This window comes from Heteronotia binoei, chromosome 3, assembly GCF_032191835.1.
Source record: "Heteronotia binoei isolate CCM8104 ecotype False Entrance Well chromosome 3, APGP_CSIRO_Hbin_v1, whole genome shotgun sequence".
Taxonomy (NCBI): domain Eukaryota; kingdom Metazoa; phylum Chordata; class Lepidosauria; order Squamata; family Gekkonidae; genus Heteronotia; species Heteronotia binoei.
Window position 1 is genome coordinate 49812786 of NC_083225.1, and position 22812 is coordinate 49835597.

Genomic DNA, 22812 nt, shown 5'->3' on the forward strand with positions numbered 1-22812 from the left:
TTCATATATACAACTTTCTATGAGGGAACAGGACCGTACCAAACATAGACTCTGCCGGTGCTCCAACATCCACATTAAAAAATAGCTGGTAGCAGAAACTTCTACACTTTCAAAGTTCACCTGATTATATCATTTTTGGGGGACGGGTCACCCCAAGATCTTTCTAAGGCCGACTCGCTAATCTGCTTTCAAGTAGGACTGGGCTAGGTTTAGTCACTTGGCTTATTACATTTTTAAACACATAATCTGGTAATAACAGTTTATAATAAGCAACAAATATAACTATCAAATGTGAATCACTGGATTACCACAACTGTACCTACCAACTGCTTATGTGAAAAATTCACACACACACAAGATTGTGAATCCAACAAGAATAATATCTTTTAAGATTCGATTAGCACAGAATAACAAAGAAAAACTGACAAAGAATTCACCATATAATTAGGAAGTTTTAATTTTGATTTAGTTTTACATTAAAATGCTTGGGGGAACAGGAGATGGACACTTCCCAGACAAGGCATGAATGTACAAGGTGTCACGGCCTAGGAGAATTCAACTCTCCAGGCTAAAGAATGTGGCCATCCCGGTCCTATATGAACAACTTGCATGTTCAAGAGAACATAAGAACCAAGACATTCCAAAAATCACCATGAATCCATAAAGCACAGCAATATATATACACTTGAAAGGGAGAGCACTGAGATCTAGTTCCCAAAACCTTTTAAAAATCCCTGGGCCAAGAGAGGCTAGATTGAAAATAACGAGGGAGCAAGCCTTCTCAGCTATGGCCCCCCGATGGTGGAATCAACTTCCAGAGGTGGTGCGAGCCCTGCGGGACCTGAATCAGTTCTGCAGGGCTTGCAAAACCACCCTCTTTCAGCTCACTTTCAAGATAGAACCCGGCTAAATTGATTTCTAGCCATCTAATATATGACTGTGAATTGTAGCACCTTAACTATTAACATTTAACAGCTGTTTTATCCAATTTTAACCAAATTTACAATGGTAACTTAATTGTATTTTAATTTGTCTTTTGTATTGTTTGTATTTTATTGAAATCATGGTTGCTCCATGTCTGTGAGCCGCCCTGAGCCTGCCTTTGGCGGGGAAGGGTGGGATACAAAAATAAATTTAAAAACAAAAAACAAAAAAACAGCCACTATGGTGAACAAATCAGAAAATCAGCACCAATCTTTCTTGTTTGGCTTCACTAACTGGAATAATCCCTAAAAGAGATAAACACGAAATTTATGTATAAATGTTAATATCATTTTTTTTTAAACCCTGCTTATACAGCTTTGAGGATATTACTCTCTGCCAAACAGGTGGCTTAAGGCCTTGCAGTCTGAACTGCAGAAACCAGGCTTCCCAAGTATGGATCCCCAACTACAGCACTAGCTGAACAGAAACACATGCCTAGGGTTTTTGTGCCTCTTTCCTCATTTGAAAAAGTATCAGGAAAGCAATGATGCCTTTTTAGCATCTCTTCTGGGTTTTCCTCTAGCTTGCCAATAACCCATGCTGCTGCCTAGAACTCTGAATGTCTTCCCACTGCAGACTTGAGAAGAGAAGCAGGTGCTGCTAAGTTGGGAAGTGGGTGGGGGGGGGGAAGCTGGAGAGCCACACTGACCAAACAGAAAGCAGAAGCCTCTTCAAGCTGCCCTCCCAGTTGCCCAGCACTCCTTGGAGGTCTAAATTAGAGGGCTTCTGCATTACTGACTACATCTCTGGGTTATGCAGCAAAGATAGGCATGGGTATTCAGCAGGGTGGGGTGGAGGAACTCTTCTGGCACAAATGTATTAATTGCCATGTAAGAGACTCGATTGTGCACATGGGGGCTGAAGAATCTTGCCATCCTTGCCATATGAATCAGAAATTAATTCCATAAAAGGGGATTAGAGTTGCAGATAAGGTTCCCAGCCAGATTTGGAAGCACTGATCAACTTTTACAAGGGAAGAATGGGAGAATGAATTTTGTCGCCCATCAGCTCAAAGCAGTCATCTGTCCAGTACTGTTGACAGCAGCCACCTTTGGATACTTCTGAGTATACATTTCTCTGGATCAAGACCACTTGCACTTATAAAATGTTTACGAAAGGAACAAAAACCATTATTCAGTTTAATTTAAAAATGGCAAACTATCCCATCCTGATCGTTCCAAGAACACTGGAGCACTCAATGTGACCAGTTCCTCCCCCACACATATCAATTCATGTACTACAAACAACCTGTAGGAAAATAAAGAACTCTTAAGTAAAATGCAGCTTGTTACTGACTTGTCTTTAGACTGTTGGCAAGAGGGTTGCCTTTTGTCAAACCCAAATTAAAGAGAATGGAGTTGAGGTTAATGCATAAAAAAGCATGCTCGGGATGTGATGTCCTCTGCAGTTCTTGAATCATCAGGTGAACAGTAAACAGTTCAAACATCTTCTTATTACTCCTGTAAAATATTTCCGAAGAAATATTTGTAAAATTAAGGACATCAATTTCCCAAGAAATATTTGTAAAATTAAGGACATCAAAAGAACAGCAAGAACTTCAGTTGGATGACAGAGCTAAACAGCTGCTTAAAATACTTGTCATTCCCTTTTTAAAAAAGAAATCATGTAAAACGTGTGGCTCTATGTGTCCTGTGTTATGCATGTTTGGAGTATAAATGAATGGATGGCCAACAAAAATTACAATAATATTACTGTGAAGTAAAGGTGGCTTCAAGGCATAATGCATTGACAGAACGGATGTCAACAAAAAAGCAATGAAAATAGGCAGCCCTTAAGTAGACAATATTGTGTGTTTAATGGAAGGCTTGTAACAGGTGAAGTCTTTGATTTCATTTTTAATTTTCTTTTAAAAAGAAACACTAAAGGCAGTGCTGTCTGGAATGACTTTTTAAAAATTAACTAATTTCAATAAAAGTGCTTAGGAATTAACTGAAGTTTTCAGGAAACCTTGCTCCTTTGTCTAATACTGGCTTAAATTCTGAGAGACCTGCTCATGAACTGGACTCTGCAGAGCAGGATTTTCCCACTTCAGCTCACTGAGCCCCACCACCACTCGTTGCATTCCTGTGAACTCTTAGGAACAGTACCACAGGGTAAAGTGGGTGCTTGCAATGGGTGTGGAGAACCGGCAGAAATTGCAGCCCTCTATTTGAAAACAGAAATGCTCTCGAGTACACTGTGGTTGGATATGAGCTGAATCTCCACACCCTGTCTTGGAATAAAATCTGACTTAAGATTCCCTGGGATACAAATATCCCCACTCACAAGAGGACAGCACTTCTGCATATCAGCGGGAGGGGGTGGTTCCTCCCAGCTGTAGCAGAGGGCCGTGCTTGCCTGTGCCATCTCTGAATTTACCTACTCCTGTTTTTTCTACATATTCACTTGAGATATAAAAGAATGACAGAAGAGCAGGGAGAAAAGATCTACAGACATTCTTTGAAGAATATAACACTTACTTAATTTTTGAGAGCTTTTGAAGTAGAATGCTGAGTTTTTCAAGAACCTGTATATCTAACTTAGAGTTTCGAAGTAGCACTGAACAAATACGGAAGAAGGACTCATTGCTGCATGCTTCTAGAAACCGGTGCAGAAACCCTGTAAAAGGAAGTAATAAGATTATGATTAACAAATATGATTAAATGGGATAGTAAAATTATAAATGTAAAGTATATGGTACACACCCAGTAACCTCAACTACATCAATATAACATTCCAGAGTCCAACTTCAGCACCAGTATCACTACTGATGTACTGCTTACTAACAATAATGCTTTCATGGTTTCATTTTTGACTGCTAATCAAAAACACATCTAGACCCTGCACAGACCAAAAAACCGGGATAAAACTTCCTGAACTCCCCCAGGTGGCTTGAAATCACCTTAGAAAAGCAGACTTAGTCTCTCCTACTTTTGTGATTTCAGCTGGTGAGTGCTAGCCTCCTCATCAAGAAGAATGGCCCTCCAAGAGATTGAGCCAGAAACTATGGCCAGTCTTACCACTATGTATCTATCCTGTCTGTTCTACGAAGCTGTGCAAGGTGAGGCCTGGCTAGCTTTCTAGCGGAGCCTGCCTGGGCATGCTAGTTGCTATAATGTGGGTGCCCAGGGCTATGAATATAGGTAATTCTACAAGGAATATTACTACACAGATTATCCAAAGCATCTAGGCCTCTGGTTCTCCTAAGCATGTCACTATGGAAAAGGAGGAGAAACTTGTACACTAGTGTTATCCAGTAGACAGAAGGGCTGGGTAGCAATTCTACCAGCTGCAATCTTACCAAATTCCTACACATCCAGTACAGAGATGTATGCTAAACATGGTGTCCTATGACTATTTCTAATTTTAAACTGTGCCCATTCTGCCATACCACTTGCCAAACACTTCCCTCTGCCCATATAAAACAAGTGTCCTCCCCCCCTTCCCCTTATCCCCAGTCATACCATTTAAATCCTTTGGGCATGAGAGCACAATTTTACAGACCCTCATCCCAAATGAATTGGAAGGGGGGGAGGTGACATTCAGAAATTTGCTTACATTGAAACCAGTGGGAAATAAAAACATGCAATGACATACATAAATTAAGCTTTTTTGGGGGGGTGCACATCTCTGATTGGTAGCAGACCCTACTTCTTAATCATGCTTAAATGCAGCCATTAGAATCTCAAACAAATGTCTAAATGTAATAAGAACTTGTGGGTGTTAAGAATTATGACTTTCAGCTACTTTGCTTTTCTAGTGACAAGGAAGCAAAAGCCAATGGAATGAATGCCTTTACAAAAACTCTAGGTTTCTAGGTGGTTGTATTCCTTAATTATACCAGTGCCTGCTCCCCTTACCTTACCATCAACGTAAAACACAGATCTGGTTTCTATTTTGATTACAGAATTCTAGAGCACAACAGTTTAAGGGCAAAGTAGTGCTAATTCTGCTGCTCAACCATACCTCGTCATTTCCTTGTAATGCCAGGTGTAAAAAGCCATTGCTCTGTATATAATGTGGGACAAAACATTCAGAACTTTGCAACCACAAATGTAAATTGCATAAATTATTAGCTGATTTTTTAAACAATGCTGAAACTACACACTTCAAAGTTAGTGGGGAAAAATCTAGGTATTAATCTGGATATTCACATATTCTCATCCAGTTAATGTAAGATGTTGTTCCAAACAGTATTATCCTTATAGGCAAAAGTCATAAAACAAATTGAGATTTGAAAGCTTATCCTCAACAAAACTTAAGAGTATTTTTTAAAATTTTGCAAACTTCTGAAAAATGTTCTTTTACAAAACACAAGCAGAATATGATCAAGAGGGTGGATAATAACAGAAAGGCTGCAGACAGTTTCAACGGTTAAAATATTCCACAGACATGAAAACACCTTGCCTGATCTTGACTTAATGGGCACGAAATTGTATGAAGTGTACTTGAATTGTTTGACCTTCAAGGCAGTGGATTTCAGCCTGGGACTTATCTTAGTCTTCATACAAAAGCATGGGATCTACTGAGTTGCAAGTATGACAGAATCAAAGAAGAAGTGGCAGACTATTCCCTGTGATAAGAAACTGCACCTGTCAGTGTGTACGCATTTGCCTAGAACTGCCCAAAGAACAATCAAATAGTAACTCTATAAGGGACTGCAGCACATCTCAGGGTCTTGGTCCATAACACTACAGCTCTAAAGAGTCTAGAGGTTTGCTGGTAGGGCAATCAATTAATTATACTCTACAGCCCTCTTCAGACACTACATCCATGTGAAATGGGACACCATCAAACACACGCATCAGTGCATCATGGGGACTGTGTGCTCCCTAAACATGTGGTAAATGGGCTCCCAGGTTATATGATTCAGTGGCAAAAGAAGATTAATGCAGACTTGGGGTGCATCAACAGAGGCATAACATCCAAATCACAAGATGTCATAGTCCTGCTGTACATCACATGTGTCAGGCCAAACCTGGACTACTGTGTGCAGTTCTGGAAACCTCACTTCAAAAAGGATGTGCATAGAATAGAGTGGGAGCAGAAGGAAGTAATGAGGATTATCAGGGGCCTGGAGACCAAGCCCTATGAAGAAAGACTGAGGGACCTGGGAATATTATAACTCCACATGAAAGAACTATTTATTTTACAGGCCCATCAGCATGAAGGGGAAGTCTTCTGGTATAAATTCTGCATCTTTGATAGGGAGAGGAATCACCCATGTAGAAATTGCATAGCTCTTTTCTTAACAGTGGAAGAAACTGTTTGAAAGGGTTGCTTGGTCCAAATAGAACACCAAATTTCAAATTGGTGAGTGTTGCTAATATTAGCCTTTGAAGCCAGGTGTAGGGCATCTATAGTGACACAGCATCCTTAGGTTAAATACATAATAGATGAGGGAGAGAAAGACTTACTGTCTTAATTTGCAGGAGCTTGGACAAATTAATGCTTCAAAGTTATGTAGAGGCCTCCTTGCTGGGCAACCACGGGGTTTAAAAGGAAATGGCTAACTAGGTGGATCTGGAACCAGTCAGTCTCTATATTGTGGAGTTTGGTCACAATAAGCTCCCCTGTTATTAGTTTGTCTTTGATAAAAAAAAAGACCACCTTGTCTCTCAATGTCTGAATTGCTGGTACTTATAAAAACATGGGGTGGTCTAAGTGGGTGGTCTAAGAAGACGATTAAAGGGAGTTATGCAGGAACCAATTTGTTCATCTATGCTCTCCAAATCTAGAGCACTTCTTTCATAAAGGGGCACTGGATCAGATGGAAGGGGTTTTTTTTTAGCGATTTGAGGCAGGAAGGTACAACCCTTACTGGAAAGTGATAACTCAACACAAGCCCTAGATTGATAATGAGTGCTCTGCATTATATATATAAATTGTTCCAGGTGACAGGACTTCATAATCATATGTAAGACTGGGTATACTTGCACATCCCTGGTTGAGATTTCCATACTCTGTATTTTTATTGTGGGAACAATACGCAGGAACAACTGACATGCTGCAACTTTGCTCAGGTATGTCAGGTGTAAGACTGTCACTATTGCAAATCATCTCTCTTATTTTACTAGGACATCAAGTTTAATCTACTGAAACATATCATGATGATGACATTTTTTCACTACTGAATCCCATTATTCCTTCAAATAAATAATTTTCTTATGCAGTAGCAGATGGCTCCACAGAAGCAAACACCTGGCTTCAGTCCAGGGGGGCATGCATACCACATGCAGGAAACAGGCTGAGTGGGGAAAACCCAACTGGTATCCCTCCTGAGCAACCTTCACTCAGTGCAAGAAGCTATAAGAGAAGAGACTGGAGAGATGCCACAGTTCTAACAAGCTATGTGGCACTGTAAGAAATGTCAAAGTTAAAAAAAAAACCAGTATTGTTGGGAGTGAATAATTGCTTTGAAGAGGCTTTTTAAATCAAGGTTGCAATAGAAAGGAACAATGTAATTAAAACAGGAATCCCTTTTGACATTCAGAGTCTCAGCAAAATGTGTAACTGGGTAGATGACAATGCTGCAAAGAGATGTTATTGAGGAATAGGTAAAGTTGATTCACAGTATCCATCTGAATCCTACTCACTAGTTTCACCCTGTTCACTTGTAACAGCAGATTAATTACACTTACGTTTTTATTGTAAACTTTCACAGGTTTGAAATAAAATACCATGGAAATTTTTATCATTTGAATTTTAAAAATATTTATGTTAATGAAGAAAAATTCAAGGCAACTAACATACACAGTACTAGAAGCATGCCAAAGGCCAGGCCTTGCTTGCCTGTACTTCTCTATCGAGTGAAGATCTCCATCCAGTACAGCCACATGCTTGTTTTTCTATATTTTAGTCAAATTCCTGTATGTCCAACTACTATTTTTTCCATCACATGAAGTCTGAGATGTTACAGTTTCTAGTTTCCAAAAAGTTTCCATAAGCAGAGAGAGCAAAGAGAACGATAGAGCAGTGTGCCTTAGATGCAAAAGACAGGATTGTGAAATAGCCAATGATATTGATAAAGCGTCTACAAAACACGCCAATTACTAGAAATGCGTCCTACTTTGTGGCTTTTTATAGTCCTGATCTAGCTTATTGTTATTATAGTTTAAATGTTACAGGGGAATATCACTGCCTGGATTTTCAGGACTATTGTGAGAATTTTCAATAACCTGATTGCATGGACTTTGGTAAAATGTATCTTCACCTTTAAATGAAAATGAATGCAACCGTGTATTGAAGCTGTCACCGCCAGCTTTGGATTTCAGGGTTTTATCATTGTTTGCATATTTCTGTGAATTTCTGTGTATATTGTTAATGAGAATCTGTGATGGTACTGCCTCAGCAATCTATTGTTTTGGAAACTATTATATGCTGAAAATTCCTATCTGTTTTGTACAGTTTCTAGTGTGGCATAAATATCAGGAATGATGTCTCAAAACAAACAGATGACGCTGTTTCAGTTCCCAATCTCCCTGATGCAGTCTAATAAAGCAACAAATCACACAGGAGACTATTATCCTATGAGAGCCTCCCCCAATGACTTGTCAGGCCTTGCAGTGTCTGAGACTGCAGGAGGACAAAGGTTTGCTATTAAGACCCAGCTACACACTATCAAGATGTCAGTGCAAGAAAGCAGCCAGATTCCTATGGAAGCCCAGAAACATCCTGACAATTACTCTATGCTATGGTTTCCTGAAGACTCATCAAAATTCAGGCTACAATTAACTACTGAGGCTTGCAGGACAATAATTAACCTTCTAGGACCATCCAGGAATCTGCCTTACAAGATAGTTTTTACAAGACCCAGTTTGGTGTAGTGGTTAAGTGGTTTATGGCCTGGGACCTACCTACCTTAGGGACCGTCTCTCCCCACATGTTCCCCAGAGAGTGCTGAGATCGGGGTCTCAGAACCTCCTTATAATCCCTGGGCCAAAGGAGGCCCGTCTGAAAGCGACCAGAGACAGGGCCTTTTCGATTGCAGCCCCCTGTTGGTGGAACCAGCTCCCGGAGGAGGTGAGGGCCCTGCGGAGCCTTGAACAGTTCCGCAGGGCCTGTAAAACAGCCCTCTTCCGGTTGGCATACAACTGATTGATATCAGGATGCCTGAATATTTAAACTTATGAACATCAGAATATTGAGTACTGGAATACTTGAAGAATTGATTTAAGGAAGTGGTAGCATAGTATATTGATGCGAGTTTTAGGTATTTTTATGTATTTTATTGTATAATCATTAATGTATTTTAAACTGATTTATTGTTAGTATTTTGTATTGTAAGCCGCCCTGAGCCCGCCTTGGTGGGGTAGGGCGGGATATAAATCGAACAAATAAAATAAATAAATAAATAAGTGCATGGACTCTAATCTAGGAGAACTGGGTTTGATTCCCCAGTCCTCCATGTGCAGCTGCTGGAGTGACCCTGGGTCAGCCACAGTTCTGACCGAGCTGTTCGCTCAAGAGCAGTTCTCAAAAGAGCTCTCTCAGCCCCACCTACCTCACAGGGTGTCTGTTGAGGGGAGAGGAAGGGAAGGAGACTGTAAGCCACTCTGAGACTCTGTGCAAAGGGTGAAGTGTAAATCCAATCCCTTCTTCTTCTTTGGAAATCTGATGAATCAAGAGCTGGCCTAAGCCAGCTATCCCTAGCCTTTCTAAACAAGCATCAGCCAAATCTGTCACTCATATATCCAATAATCTCAACCCAGATCCATCTCACATTGCCATTACTTAACCCGGGGCTTTTTTTTTAAAATCAGGAACACAGTTCTGGCTGGCTTGGTGTCAGGGTGTGACCTAATATGCAAATGAGTTCCTGCTGGGCTTTTTCTACAAAAAAAGCCTTGACTTCACCTAGTAACTTCTTTCTGCCTGCATCTTGCATAAATAAAAATTTGAATTTGCTGATGGAAGCCAAGATTCTGACTCCTCCCCGAATAAGAACAAGGATTCAAATATTCCTCCAATCAAAGAACATCCTTAATTTTCCCAGTTACAGATAAGAGTTCTGAAATCCGAAACAATGATAGAGAGGATGCAAAACAACAGAATTTGGCACCACAACTGCCCTGGCAACTACAGATGAATCAACTATATTTACGTATGTCTGGCTAAGAATGCACACATTCCTACTCACACAAAAGTGGTAAGCATAACAGATGCCAAAAGTCTGATATTCAAGAACCCTAGTAGTAACCATCTTTGTACTAATCAGAAACAGTGAAACTAACTGATTGCTGTAGATAATTATACAAACCATAGACGTCTTAATTTTAACAAGAGGTTGACCCACATTTTTCCAAAAAACCCACACTGGTTAAAAAAACAGCAAGGGTTCTCTATCCAAGAATTGCTCCATCACTATATTGCTCTATCACCAGTTCTCTGCAAGAGAACATCCACACCCTGAGGGAGTTATTACCTTTCTGCAGGGCATGCAAGGCTGAGATGTTCTGCCACGCATTTGGTTGAGGACAGCGACAGGCAGTATAAAATCTGGCACTCTCTCACATACACCCCTTCTACAACCCATCCTCCCTAGAGAAGCGAAAATATTTTCTGTCGTCTTGGAAAGTGTACTGCATCTATTGGTATGTTTCAGGTATTTTAATATTGGTTTTAATTTAAACTATTTATTGTACCTGTTTTTTATTGTAAGCTACTCTGAGCCCTACTTGTAGGGAAGGGCAGTCTAATAAACCCAATGTAATATAAATGAATATCAGTCTTGTCATGTCGCTATTAGACAAAAAAATGTAAAGGTTCATTCTCCTTTCCCTCAACCAGCCTCTGCCACAGTGCTGGTTGAAAGTTTGTAATGTAAAGTCACACTAACTCTTTAAGGTTCTAGGAGGGTGTGAAAACTCAAGCCACAGATAGTGCTATGTCAGTTCTGTTTTCTGTTAACACAAGGCAGCATTATAAGAGCAGTGTGTTCTGGTCTGCTTCTTCCTCTAATCTTTTATATCTAAAAGGGAGACACAGAACCTAAAATACTACACAGACATATAAAATGAGAAAGAAAGTACTGGGACACGGCATCCTTATAGCTGTCTTTTAAAACTACACTGGATGTGATGGATTAACCCTTGCAGCACTGTTTATACTACACTTTAGACTGTCTTACATAGCTAAAATTGGTTTCCTATAGAAACAAAGCCATTAAATAGTTGGAAAATCAAGAATGAGAACTGAAGCCTTTTAAAAATATCTGTCTAAGAATGTGGTAATTCAATTCAATGTTCCCTCTTCCACAAAGTGCTGATCCTCATAAAAGAAGTAAGAAATAGTGATATTATTGTGGGGGTCTGCTACAGACCACCAAGTCAAGCAGAGGACTTGGATGAGATACTTCTACAGCAGATTGCAAAGTTCTCCGAGAGGAGAGATACAGTAATCATGGGAGATTTCAATTACCCAGACATGAGTTGGAAGTCCAACTCTACTAAAAATGAAAAGTCAAATAGATTCCTGACTTGTCTTGCTGACAACTTCCTTTTCCAGAAAGTAAAGAAGGAAACACCTTTAGGAATTAGAAGGAGGACCTTATAACCAAGGATGAATATAAAAAAATCACCAGTGCTTGTAGAGAAAAAGTTAGGAAAGCTAAAGCTCAGTATGAGCTTAGGCTGGCCAAAGATGCTAAAAACAGCAAAAATGGGTTCTTTTCTTATGTTCAGAGTAAGATAAAGAGCAAGGACATGGTAGGCCCATTGCGAGGGCAAGAAAGTGAAATTATAACAGGTAATGAAGAGAGGGCGGAACTGCTCAATTCCTACTTTTCCTCAGTCTTGCTCAACATGGCAAAAACAGAACATATAAGAGGAGGGTATGAAGTTCCAACCTAGGATCAGCATAGGGGTAGTATAAACACCTACTTTCTTTAAATGAAACTAACTCCTCAGGGCCAGATGAATTGCATACAAGAGTTCTAAAAGAGCTTGCGGATGTAATTTCTGAGGCTCTGGCTATTATTTTTGAGAATTCTTGGAGAACAGGAGAGGTACCGGAAGACTGGAGGCAGGCGAATGTTGTCCCCATCTTCAAGAAGGGGAAAAAAGACAATCCAGGTAACTACTGACCCGTCAGCTTGACGTCTATACCTGGAAAAGTTTTAGAACAAATAATCAAACAGTCAGTCCTGGAACATTTAGAAAGAATGGATGTGATTACCAAGAGCCAGCATGGTTTTCTCAAGAACAAGTCATGTCAGACTAACCTGATCTCTTTTTTTGAGAAAGTGACTACCTTGCTGGATGAGGGGAATGCTGTAGACATCGTTTATCTTGATTTCAGTAAGGCTTTTGATAAAGTTCCACATACTATCCTTTTTGACAAGTTGGTAAAATGTGGTTTGGATCCTGTTACCGTAGGATCTGTAACTGGTTGACAGATCGCACCCAAAGAGTGCTTGTGAATGGTTCCTCATCCTCTTGGAGAGGAATGACAAGTGGAGTGCCTCAAGGATCTGTCCTGGGATCTGTTTTGTTCAACATCTTTATCAATGATTTGGATGAAGGAATAGAGGGAATGCTTATTAAATTTGCAGATGATACTAAATTGGGAGGGGTTGCAAACACAGAAGAAGACAGAAACAGGAAAAAGGATGACCTTGACAGGATGGAAAACTGGGCTAAAATCAATACAATGAATTTTAACAGGGATAAATGTAAAGTTCTGCATTTAGGTAGGAAAAACTCAATACATGGTTATAGGATGGGGAAGACTTGTCTTAGTAGTAGTATGTGCGAAAAGGATCTAAGGGTCTTAGTGGATCATACGCTGAACATGAGTCAACAGTGTGATGCGGTGGCTAAAAAGGCAAATGCAATTTTGGGCTGTATCAACAGAAGCAAAGTGTACAGATCACGTGATGTGATGGTATCACTTTGCTCTGCTCTGGTAAGACCTCACCTGGAGTATTGTGTTCAGTTTTGGGCACCACATTTTAAGGAGGATATAGACAAGCTGGAATGGGTCCAGAGGAGGGCGACGAAGATGGTGAGGGATATGGAGACCAAGTCCTATGAGGAAAGGTTGAAGGAGCTGGGGATGTTTAGCTTGGAGAGGAGGCAGCTGAGAGGTGATATGATCACCATCTTCAAGTAATTGAAGGGCTGTCATGTAGAGGATGGTGTGGAGTTGTTTTCTGTGGCCCCAGAACGTAGGACCAGAACCAGTGGGTTGAAATGAAATCAAGAGTTTCCGGCTCAAAATTAGGAAGAACTTCCTGACCGTTAGAGCGATTCCCCAGTGGAACAGGCTTCCTCGGGAGATGGTGGGCTCTCCTTCCTTGGAGGCTTTTAAACAGAGGCTGGATGGCCATCTGACAGCAATGAAGATCCTGTGAATGTAGGGGGAAGTGTTTGTGAGTTTCCTGCATTGTGCAGGGGGTTGGACTAGATGACCCTAGAGGTTGCTTCCAGCTCTGTGATTCATTCCGTAATTAAAGTAAGTACGTGTGAATGAACTGAAGGTTTAATAGTTATGATTTGCCTCCCCCAGTGCTGAAATTAAAACTAATCTCCTTGGGATGCAAACTTTTCTTGCTTGCTACTCTGTAAAGTGCCATTAATATCGATAGACCTATGTAAACTAGCAATCATCAATACAGAATGCATTAAAAACGATGGAAAATTTGTTGCCATGTGTGCGCATGCCCTCTTCATTACAAAATATGTCTGATTATAGTTTATTTATTTAGAAATGGGTTTTTCATGTAGCCTACCTTACAAATTATAGTTTTTGTAGATGTAGGCAGATGAAGTTTCAAGCATACACTTAATGTAAACATGCTACCTCTGTGCATATTGTCCTCACCTGGATAGCTTAGGCTATCCTGGAAGCTATATGGGGTCAACCTTGGTCAATATTTGGATGTGAAACTATCAAGAAATACCAGGGTTGCTAAGCATCCACCTCTGAACATCTCTAGTCTTGAAAACCCTACCGGGCTAGCATAAATCAGCTGCAACTTAATGAGAAAAAATAATAATCATGCTATAAACATATTATCAGAAATCTGTGATTGGCTTGTTTTTTATGTTCACCAGCCAACCCAAGTAATGTGTAAAGCAAAAGCATGTAATGTCCAGTTATCCTTGTTTACGAGCTTTTCTGGTAAAGCTTCTTACCCAACTGTCTTGTCTTCTGGATATTTTGTACAATTGACATTAAAAATGCATTCCCAACAACGTATGATGTGCGTAAAACTGTTCTCCTGACACTGGTGTGTAGGGGGCTTAAGATAAAAGGGAGCGATATTTCCTTGTTAAGATGAAACAGCATAATCACCTTAGGCAGAAAGCGTGGGATGAGAGCTTAGCACTGCTTTATCTCAGTGGAAGATCAAGCAGAGGAATGTGTGGCGTTCTCTTAGTCTTTTAGTTCAACTAACTGCAAGACTTTAATGCAGAATGATTATTATATCTGGCTGGAGGCACATCTGAAGATGTTGCTAAATTCTATGCAACTGTACAACCAAAAGATGGCAGCTTAGAGACAGAAGAAAATCTTTTCTAATAGATGGCAGCCAAAAAACATAGTCTCTACAAGCTAAGGAGAAAGGACACTGATTCTTCCAGATAAATTAACAAAATAATTATCTCACCGATTTAACTGCTGTGTAAGATGCACGGCACTGTGAAATTTTCTGTGCAAAAACACTCTTCCTTGCAGGTTTATATATGCCAGCAAAGAAAATTTACTGAATTGTTAATATGTAAGGAGATTACACATGGTGACCAGTGATTAACATTCAAATGTCAGCAGGTTAAATTAACAAAAGCAATCAGCAGCCCATGCAAATATTCTAATTATATGGGTGGGTGGGGGGGAGAGGTCTGGGGAGAAATGCCCTGTAGTGTGCTGCCAGATACTTCAATTCTGCAGTTCTATTAATTGGATCCTATATTCTTTGGGTCCCTATGGAAATATTCTGGTTTCCTGACCCCATCCTTCCCAAAAGACCACATTCATTAAATCATGTGAGAATATCTAGAAGTAGTAGTTCTTATCTTTGTTTCTTAGAGTGCAACTTTGTATGACCTTCAACTCTGGACAGGGGTACTTGAAGGAGGGGGATTACGGGCCATATCCCACTCACATTATATCTAGCCAAATAAACCATGTAATAATCAGGATATTACTTTTCTTTTAAAGAGGTGTGTACACAATATTTCTTCCCCACTTTGCTCCTTCCTCAATAAGATTACAGAACTTAAACAGTATTCAGCCAAAATGAGTTTTGAAAAATTCTAAAAGACTTGTGGGCGCTCACTCTGCCCCCAGCATGCCTTCTGCAGAATAGCTGTTAAATTAAAAAACAAACAACAAATGGGTTTTCGTTAACAGTTCCTGCTTATTTCATGGAAGTGAAGCTTGTTTGAAACAGGTGACCAAGCGAATGTTTATTTTACAAATGCAGTTTCATAATCACAAGGAGCCTAACCACATCAGTATTAAAGTTCTGGTTGCAATTTAACACACTTACTGGATTCTGTTGTCATCTGCAGTAAACTGTCAAGGGCATTGGAAAGCAGACCTTTACTTGATATTTTTATGTGACTCAGTATAATAGGCACTGCTTGATAGTCTAGAAACAAGGCCTTTCCTTCATCTGTCTTCAGATCCATGCAAAGTGCATCAAAGGCATGAGCCAAGTAATCAGCTAGGAAGTACATCAGAATGTAGATATTAAAAACGCACACTGCTGTTTGTAATCACACATCAAACAAGGATCTACAGCAGAACTATTTATGGCACACAGGAAAAAATAATGATAAAACAAAAAGGCTATAAAATGCAAGAGGTCCAGTGGTAGCCATTGATTACTTTTGCTGTTTACATTTTTTTTCCTTCACAGCACTAATGAAGTGGGCTCCACTCCATAAAAAACACAATATATGTTAGTCCTTAAGGCACCATAAGGCATTTGTTGTGTTTGCTTCTACAGACAATAACCGCGGAACTGATATTTAAAAAGAGGTTTGAGAAACCGGCATAAATTGTTTTTAAAAAATATTTTCCAGTTGTCAATTTGCCAAAATGCATTTGAAACATTAAACTTAAACGCAGGATTATTAAATAGAACTCATTCATTTTATATAAAGGTAAATTAAAGACTAGAACTTGGCATTTTTGTTGAATCCCAAACCTGAAAGACTCCTGCTATGTGTGGAGTTTAAAATTAGTCTAATCTTTAATCTGCAGTTATAAAAGTCTAAATGCTAACATTTGTAACATCTTACTGAAGCAACAAATAAAATTCTACCATTTGTTTATTCAAGGGAACCTGAAAAGACTTGTGAGGGGTCTTTCCCCCTTATTGCCTTCACCATGCTATTTCCTCCTGACAACCGTCACATCCTCTCCCCCTTCTCTGCTTGCTTTTCTCCTACCCACTCACAAACCAACCATTCTTTTATCTGCCCCCCCCCCCCCCCCACCGATTCAGCTTTATTTACTTACTCCATTTATAGCCTGACTTTCTTCCACAGGGAGACCATAATCAGTTTACACATCATTCTCTGCTCCTCCAGTTTATCTTCACAACAACCCCATTAGGTAATTTAGACCCAATGGCCCAAGGTCACCCAGCAAACTTTAATAATAGTAATGATAATAATATTTAATTTATATCCCGCCCTCCCTGCTGAAGCAGGCTCAGGGCGGCTCACAACATAAAAACTTCAACAATTAAAACAATGCATATTATAAATCATACATTATAAATCAAATACTATAAATCATGCATTAAAACCATCTAAATTGATTTGGTGCTAAAATTTTGTTACGTATCTTACAGTTTTTCCATGGCGACGATATTCCTTCTACAGTAAATTCCTTCTTAAATGGCCAGCTGAAAAAGAGTGGTCTTGCAGGCCCTGCGGAACTGGACAAGGCTCCACAAGGCCCGCACCTCCTCTGGCAATTGGTTCCACCAGTGGGGGGCTACAATCAAGAAGGCCCTTTCTCTGGTGACTTTCAGTTTGGCCTCCCTCGGTCCAGGGATTACCAATAGATTTCGAGAACCATATCGCAGTACCCTCTGGGGAATATATGGGGAGAGATGGTCCCTAAGGTCCCTGACTTCCATGATAGAGTGGGGATTTGAATTTGGGTTACCCCAATCCTACTCTGACATTTAATCACCAAACCACACTGACTTTCAGTTTTCTTTCCTTCCCTCCCCCTGGCAGCTTCTCCCTGGGAAAAGTCTGGTCAGACTGCAACAGCTTCTCCCTGGGAAAAGTCTGGTCAGACTGCAAAAGTCATGTTGTAATAAGATGCACAGATGACATGTGTGGTGGCAACTGCTGGGTCCAGTCAAGTCATGAAAGTTGTGTGGAGGCTGCCACTGGCTCAAGGCAAGTAGAGTGGCACCAGAGTTGTCTGGTAGTCATTGTTACAGCTAGGTTTGTAAACTATATGACATGTATGTTGCCTTCAAGACAAGGAGCAGGGCTGGACTGAGAGGCCAAAACGACCCTGTCCCCTTCCTACCTCCTGCCTTTATCTTACACAAACTGGTACTAAGGCTGAAATATTGTTGTGGTTGCTTAGCCATCTGCCTAGTAGCCATCGAGATCTTAAAGGAACTAACTGGTGGTGTTTCTATTATTTGGAAGGGATTAACCCCGTCATTTTTTTTAAAGATTTCAGATTTTTCTTTAAATTTCTCAGGTTTGTAGAAAGATCTATCTTGTCTGCTCTTGGCTCCAGTCTCCAGATTTAAATATTTATGGATGTGGCCAGGTTCAGAATGAAGATATACTGATGAGTGGGGAACCCACAGAAGACTTGTGGGGAGCATTTCATTTTCTCCTTTTCCCCTATTTCCTCTTTCCCTACCCTTAGAGAGATTACCCTGTAGCATCTCCCCTTTTCTCGCTTATGTCTCTCCTTCCCACTCACCAGCCAACCTGCCTTTGTCAGCCACCCCCACAGGGCGTAGCTATGGTGGGGCCCCCAGGATCCTGGCTCCACCAATTTAACACTCAAGGGTCCTGGCCACACCATTTACTACCCCAGCTTCCAAGTTCTCGTGCTCTTCCTCATTGCCACTGCCATCGGCCTTCTGCTTTTGAAAGATGCTTCCTGTTTCCGGACCTGTGCCCCTCTCTTCCCCAAGTCAGCAAGACAAGCTGAGCGCCACTGCTCCCTCCAGTTCCCTGTGGCCTCTGCCTCTCCCTTCCCCAAGCCAGCAAGGCAAGCTGAGCACCGCTGCGCCCTCAAGTTCACTGCCACCTCTGTCTCTCTCTTCCCCAAGCTGGCAAAGCAAGAGAAATGCTGCTACGCCTCAATTCCCTGCTGCCTCTGCCTCTCTCTTTCCCAAGCCACTGGAATCAATCTTTAAAATAAGCCCAATGTCTGCATTTAGGGTGTGGGGATGCCAGACTCCAGGTGGAACCTGGAGATCCAATGGAAATACTGTGTAATGATCACCTGAAGATTCACAGGAATCAATCTTTAAAATAATCACAATGTCAGGATGGGGGGGAAGGGGGAAGGAATGCCTGACTCTTGGCGGCTCAGTTTCTTTAAAAAAAAAAAAGAATTAAAACACATACTTCATTTTGTGAGTGTGATTTTCTTGCTTTAATTTGTCTACTTATTTATTTACGTATAAGCATAATTGTGCCCCACAAAAAATGTGCCCCGCTAAATGAAAAATCCTTGCTGCACTTTCCTCTGTGTATCCACATTCCTACACATTTTTTTCACCCAGTGAAAGGACCTGCCTCCTCCACCTACCTTTTACTGACAGAAACTAAGACTTTCCTCAGATTTGTAGAACTGCCTTGTCTGTCCCTGGCTCCAGTCTCTAGATTTAAGTATCCACAGATTTTGATATGTTGAGAATTAGATAAATTAATTAAATATTTCAAGAAGAAGCACTGCTTGTATGCACTTCAGGGACTTTACATATCAATGAAACAAGACCAAGGGTACACCCACAAGCAGACTAACAGTACAATACAATCCTATGCAGAGTTAAAACCAGTAACTCTACATAGGATTGCACTGTAACACTATTGACTCAAGTCAATCACCCATCTTTGACAAACATTGTATGTACTGGTGCAAAAATTTTACTAAAAAATAATTTTCTAGCTCTTCAGTCCACATTTAACTTCACATGACCTAATGTTAATAATGGGTCCTTCACCATTATTGTGTGTCTAGTGCTCAACAGTAATCTCAGAAAAATATGTTTTACCAAAAATCTCAAATATGTTTCCCTTATTATGAATATTTTTCAACTAGCAGAAAGCAGATAGCTTTGCTATCTGTCAAATATAAACCGAAGCAATTTTTGAACTTGGAAAACCTTAGTTAGGATGCCCCCTACTGTACTGTAACTTTAAAGCAGAACACTGCCTACATACTATCTGAAATTACATATCAATCTGGATTATCTGGCATATTCTGTTTATATTTCATGGTCACATCTCACACTATATACTTTCTTCTTAAAATTTACATTATTTCTTGAAGAAAGTCTATATACAGGAAGCAGAGAAGAAGCTTCAAGGTCAAGAGCCCTGAAACATTTTCTTCCACTTTTTGAACATCCAGGCTGGTAATATTCTGGGACATTTGGGCATTTTAGGTGCAGGGATTGTGTAAATAGCTCTCTAACAATTCAACTCCACACTGCTGTGCACCCTGTAACTGGCAGATCTTTTAAACTGGGGCATTTTCCCCCAACTCCACATAGGTCATTTCTGTTCTGAAAAGTCCATATCAGTTTTTAAGAAACAGGATTTCTGAACATCAAAGAAAGATGTTTCAGAGGCACTTCTGGTGGCTCGTTTTTTTTTTTTGTACAGAAGAACCATAGCCCTGCTGCGTTTTTTGCTCTTGATAAGCCCCATGTGCAAGTCTTCTGTCAATAAAATCTTTCTCCAATGAGAAGTATTTTAGATGTATACCTTGGATACTATCTGCTACAAGGCATGGACTGATAGACTACATTTATTCTAAACCATCCTGCTTGGTCATGTTTCTCTAAGGTAACAATTTTTCCTTTAAGAGGATGATCAGAAGCTTCTATTCAGAGAACTGACTCCTAATTTGAATGACAGCTGATATTATTTTGCATTGCATACAGCAGGGCCCACAGACTTTTTTTGCTGCTTCTTTTGAATTGGCTTTTTGTATAGCTGGATTTGACTTGAACCTATGGTGGCTGTTTATAGTTACATGAATTAAGATTAATCATTTTGGGGGAGATAAGAGTTACTTAAGCAAATTATTTCTGTTGTTTATTTTTTTTAAATGTGTCCTCTTAAGGCTTTCTGCAGACTAACACAACTGATTTTGGCATACAGACCTTAGGTGGTTGTTTTAAAATTAAATACACAGAAATGGTCTGATGAGCACTGGGTTTGGCTGGCAAACTCCTTTTTGATGTTTCTTATATTTCTATAATATACTGTTCAGTTTTCTGCACATTTGCACACTTTAAAAAGTTATATTGAACACTATTTATTAACTGTATGCTTGTCACAGTTTTCCTATTGTGGATTCAGGTGGTTTTTTATTTTGTAGTTCACAATACATTCCTGTTTTTATCTACCTTACTGAATTTGTGGTACTAATAAAAAGTATTACACAGCTTTTGTTTTCAGATGTTTGAAGTATGCAAGTAGTTTCTGCCATAATATTAATGTTCACAGGGTGGAGTTGGTGGGTCTCATCACTTCCCCAAAAAAATCTCCAGTCACTTCCCACAACTACCATACTGCTCACCATTTGCCCAATCTCTTTCTTTCCTTCCTGTCACTCTACTTCTCCCAAGTACAGTTCTTCTAAAATCCCAACTACAGTTAAAACTAGGATTTGATCCAAAAGACCAGAAATGGAGCAAAACTCATGGCACAGTACTTTTCTGCCTCCCCCTTCCTACTGAGCTCCACAAAATTCTGTATCCAGGAATCAGGGGACCCCTATGAAGAGCAAAGGGGGAGCAAAACGAGAGACTGCACTATCAGTGGGGAACTGGCTATCTCCTCTCCACCAACAGCACACCACTGTTCTGCCAGCCTAATTACTGCTATGTTGGCATAACAGCACTTTAGATCCAATCCATATGACAGCATTGTAAAGCAGATTTTAACTAGCATTTTTTCCTTAGAATAAATCTTAATGTACTTTAGCACTCCCTCTTACCCTTTTCTCTTAACTTCAGCAATAATTCAGCTGAGATGAGAACATTCTTGTAGTTTCTTAGATGTTTAAACACATTGGGAGACACCACAAACAAGATACTGAAATTTAAAATATCTGCTGAACTTACCCTGTGTCACTGTTTTGATTATAATTAAAGTTGACAGAAGTCTTAATGGTAAACTTCTGCTCTTAAAGAAAGTTGCTGTCTTAAGTTTAAGATCAGCAGCATGTTCAGAAGAAACATATTGACTTCCTTTTGGTGAAACACCTTTAAACAAGTCTTCACCCAATCTTCTCATTGTTGATATCAATGTTGTATGCTGTTATGCAAATGCACGAAGACAACAGGATTATTCTACTGAGCAAAGTACATTCAATTGGCACAAAGGCCATATAGACCACTATTCGTTTTAGACATTTCTCTTATAATATTTTAGACATTTCTCTTATAATCAGATGTCTGAGTTGATGCTGCTGGTCTGATACAATAAGCAGGTATTTCTGATAAAAATATTAAAGAATGAGGTTCTAAACACTGTTGCCCTAAACAAACACTATTTACATTCATAAGCTTTTTCTGAATGTATGAATTTAGAAATTTTCACATATTATGCAAGCTTGAATTAAAGCAAAAAGAACTAAAGATGCTGAAACTAGTGAATCACAGTAGCAGTCATCAAGTGAAAACACACTGCAAATAATCTAATTCAGTGCAGTACAGGAAATACCCCCTGAAATTTTTCTTCTAGTTAACAGTTTTGAAAATACAGTTACTTGTGCCTGACTGTCCCCTTCCTGATTATATGTACATTTGCGCTAGCAAAAATTAATTTCTGCACAGGAGAGGCTTGTGTTGAGATACCTACCATATTCAAACTCTGATTTCCTCTATATCAAGACATTATACTAGGATTCTGTCAAAGGATTTGTTAATAAAGTGCTGACATGACTGCACTGTGATGTATGTACAGGTACAGTGTGAACCACAGTTTTCATAGGGACATAATTCCATTAACCAATGGAACTGTGTTAAATATCTGTTGTACTCAACTGATAGTGCACTTGATACGATTTACTACTAATAACAAGCTTGAAAAGAAGAGATGTTTAGAGTTCCTTAGAGGAGGAATAACATCACAGTCTCTTGTCGGTTGAAAAGAGCAAGAGACTAGTAGCACCTTGAAGACTAACAAAACTTGTGGCAGGGTATGAGCTTTCCTTGAGTCACTAACATGGCTATCTACCTTGTCAGCTGAACCACTTCTGAGGTTCCAATCAGAAGGAAGCTAGGTGTCTGTTCCACAGTGTATTAAGAATTAATTACATTTTATAAATGACTTCAATGGAGTGCAGCTTGACCCTGAATTCATTAAATGGAAAAATGGAAAACAATGGTGCTACCTTCCTGATAATGTGTTTGGAATTAGGATTCTAGCCTTCTCTGCAAAATCAAATTCTTGATCTCAGTCCTCTAATCACATGAGAACGGCCACCGTTTCCTTTCACAATACTCTTTGTATGATAACTATATTAATCATGGAAATCATTTTGCTACTATGGAAAGAATAATGAATGAAAACCCTGCCTCAAATGCACATCCAACTTACAGTATAATTAATAACTGAAACCCTCTGGAAGGAAAACAATCTT

General features: G+C 39.7%; 1 protein-coding gene across 2 annotated transcripts in view; it reads right to left on the reverse strand.

Moving 5' to 3' along the window:
• Nucleotides 1-432: 432 nt before the first annotated feature.
• Nucleotides 433-22812, reverse strand: part of CCDC138 (coiled-coil domain containing 138) — a 34815-nt gene continuing 12435 nt past the window's right edge. Inside the window, exons 12-16 of one of the 2 annotated variants that reach the window (XR_009555174.1) lie at nucleotides 21290-21482; nucleotides 15479-15655; nucleotides 3465-3603; nucleotides 1150-2444; nucleotides 433-700 (exon numbers count right to left, since the gene is read on the reverse strand). Coding sequence is in view for 1 of the 2 variants with exons in the window: in XM_060233764.1 (XP_060089747.1) it covers nucleotides 2273-2444; nucleotides 3465-3603; nucleotides 15479-15655; nucleotides 21290-21482 (681 nt within the window). In the remaining variant the exon portion in view is untranslated. Of the gene's footprint in view, nucleotides 2445-3464; nucleotides 3604-15478; nucleotides 15656-21289; nucleotides 21483-22812 lie in introns of both variants that reach the window. The other variant, XM_060233764.1, reaches the window with a different exon arrangement.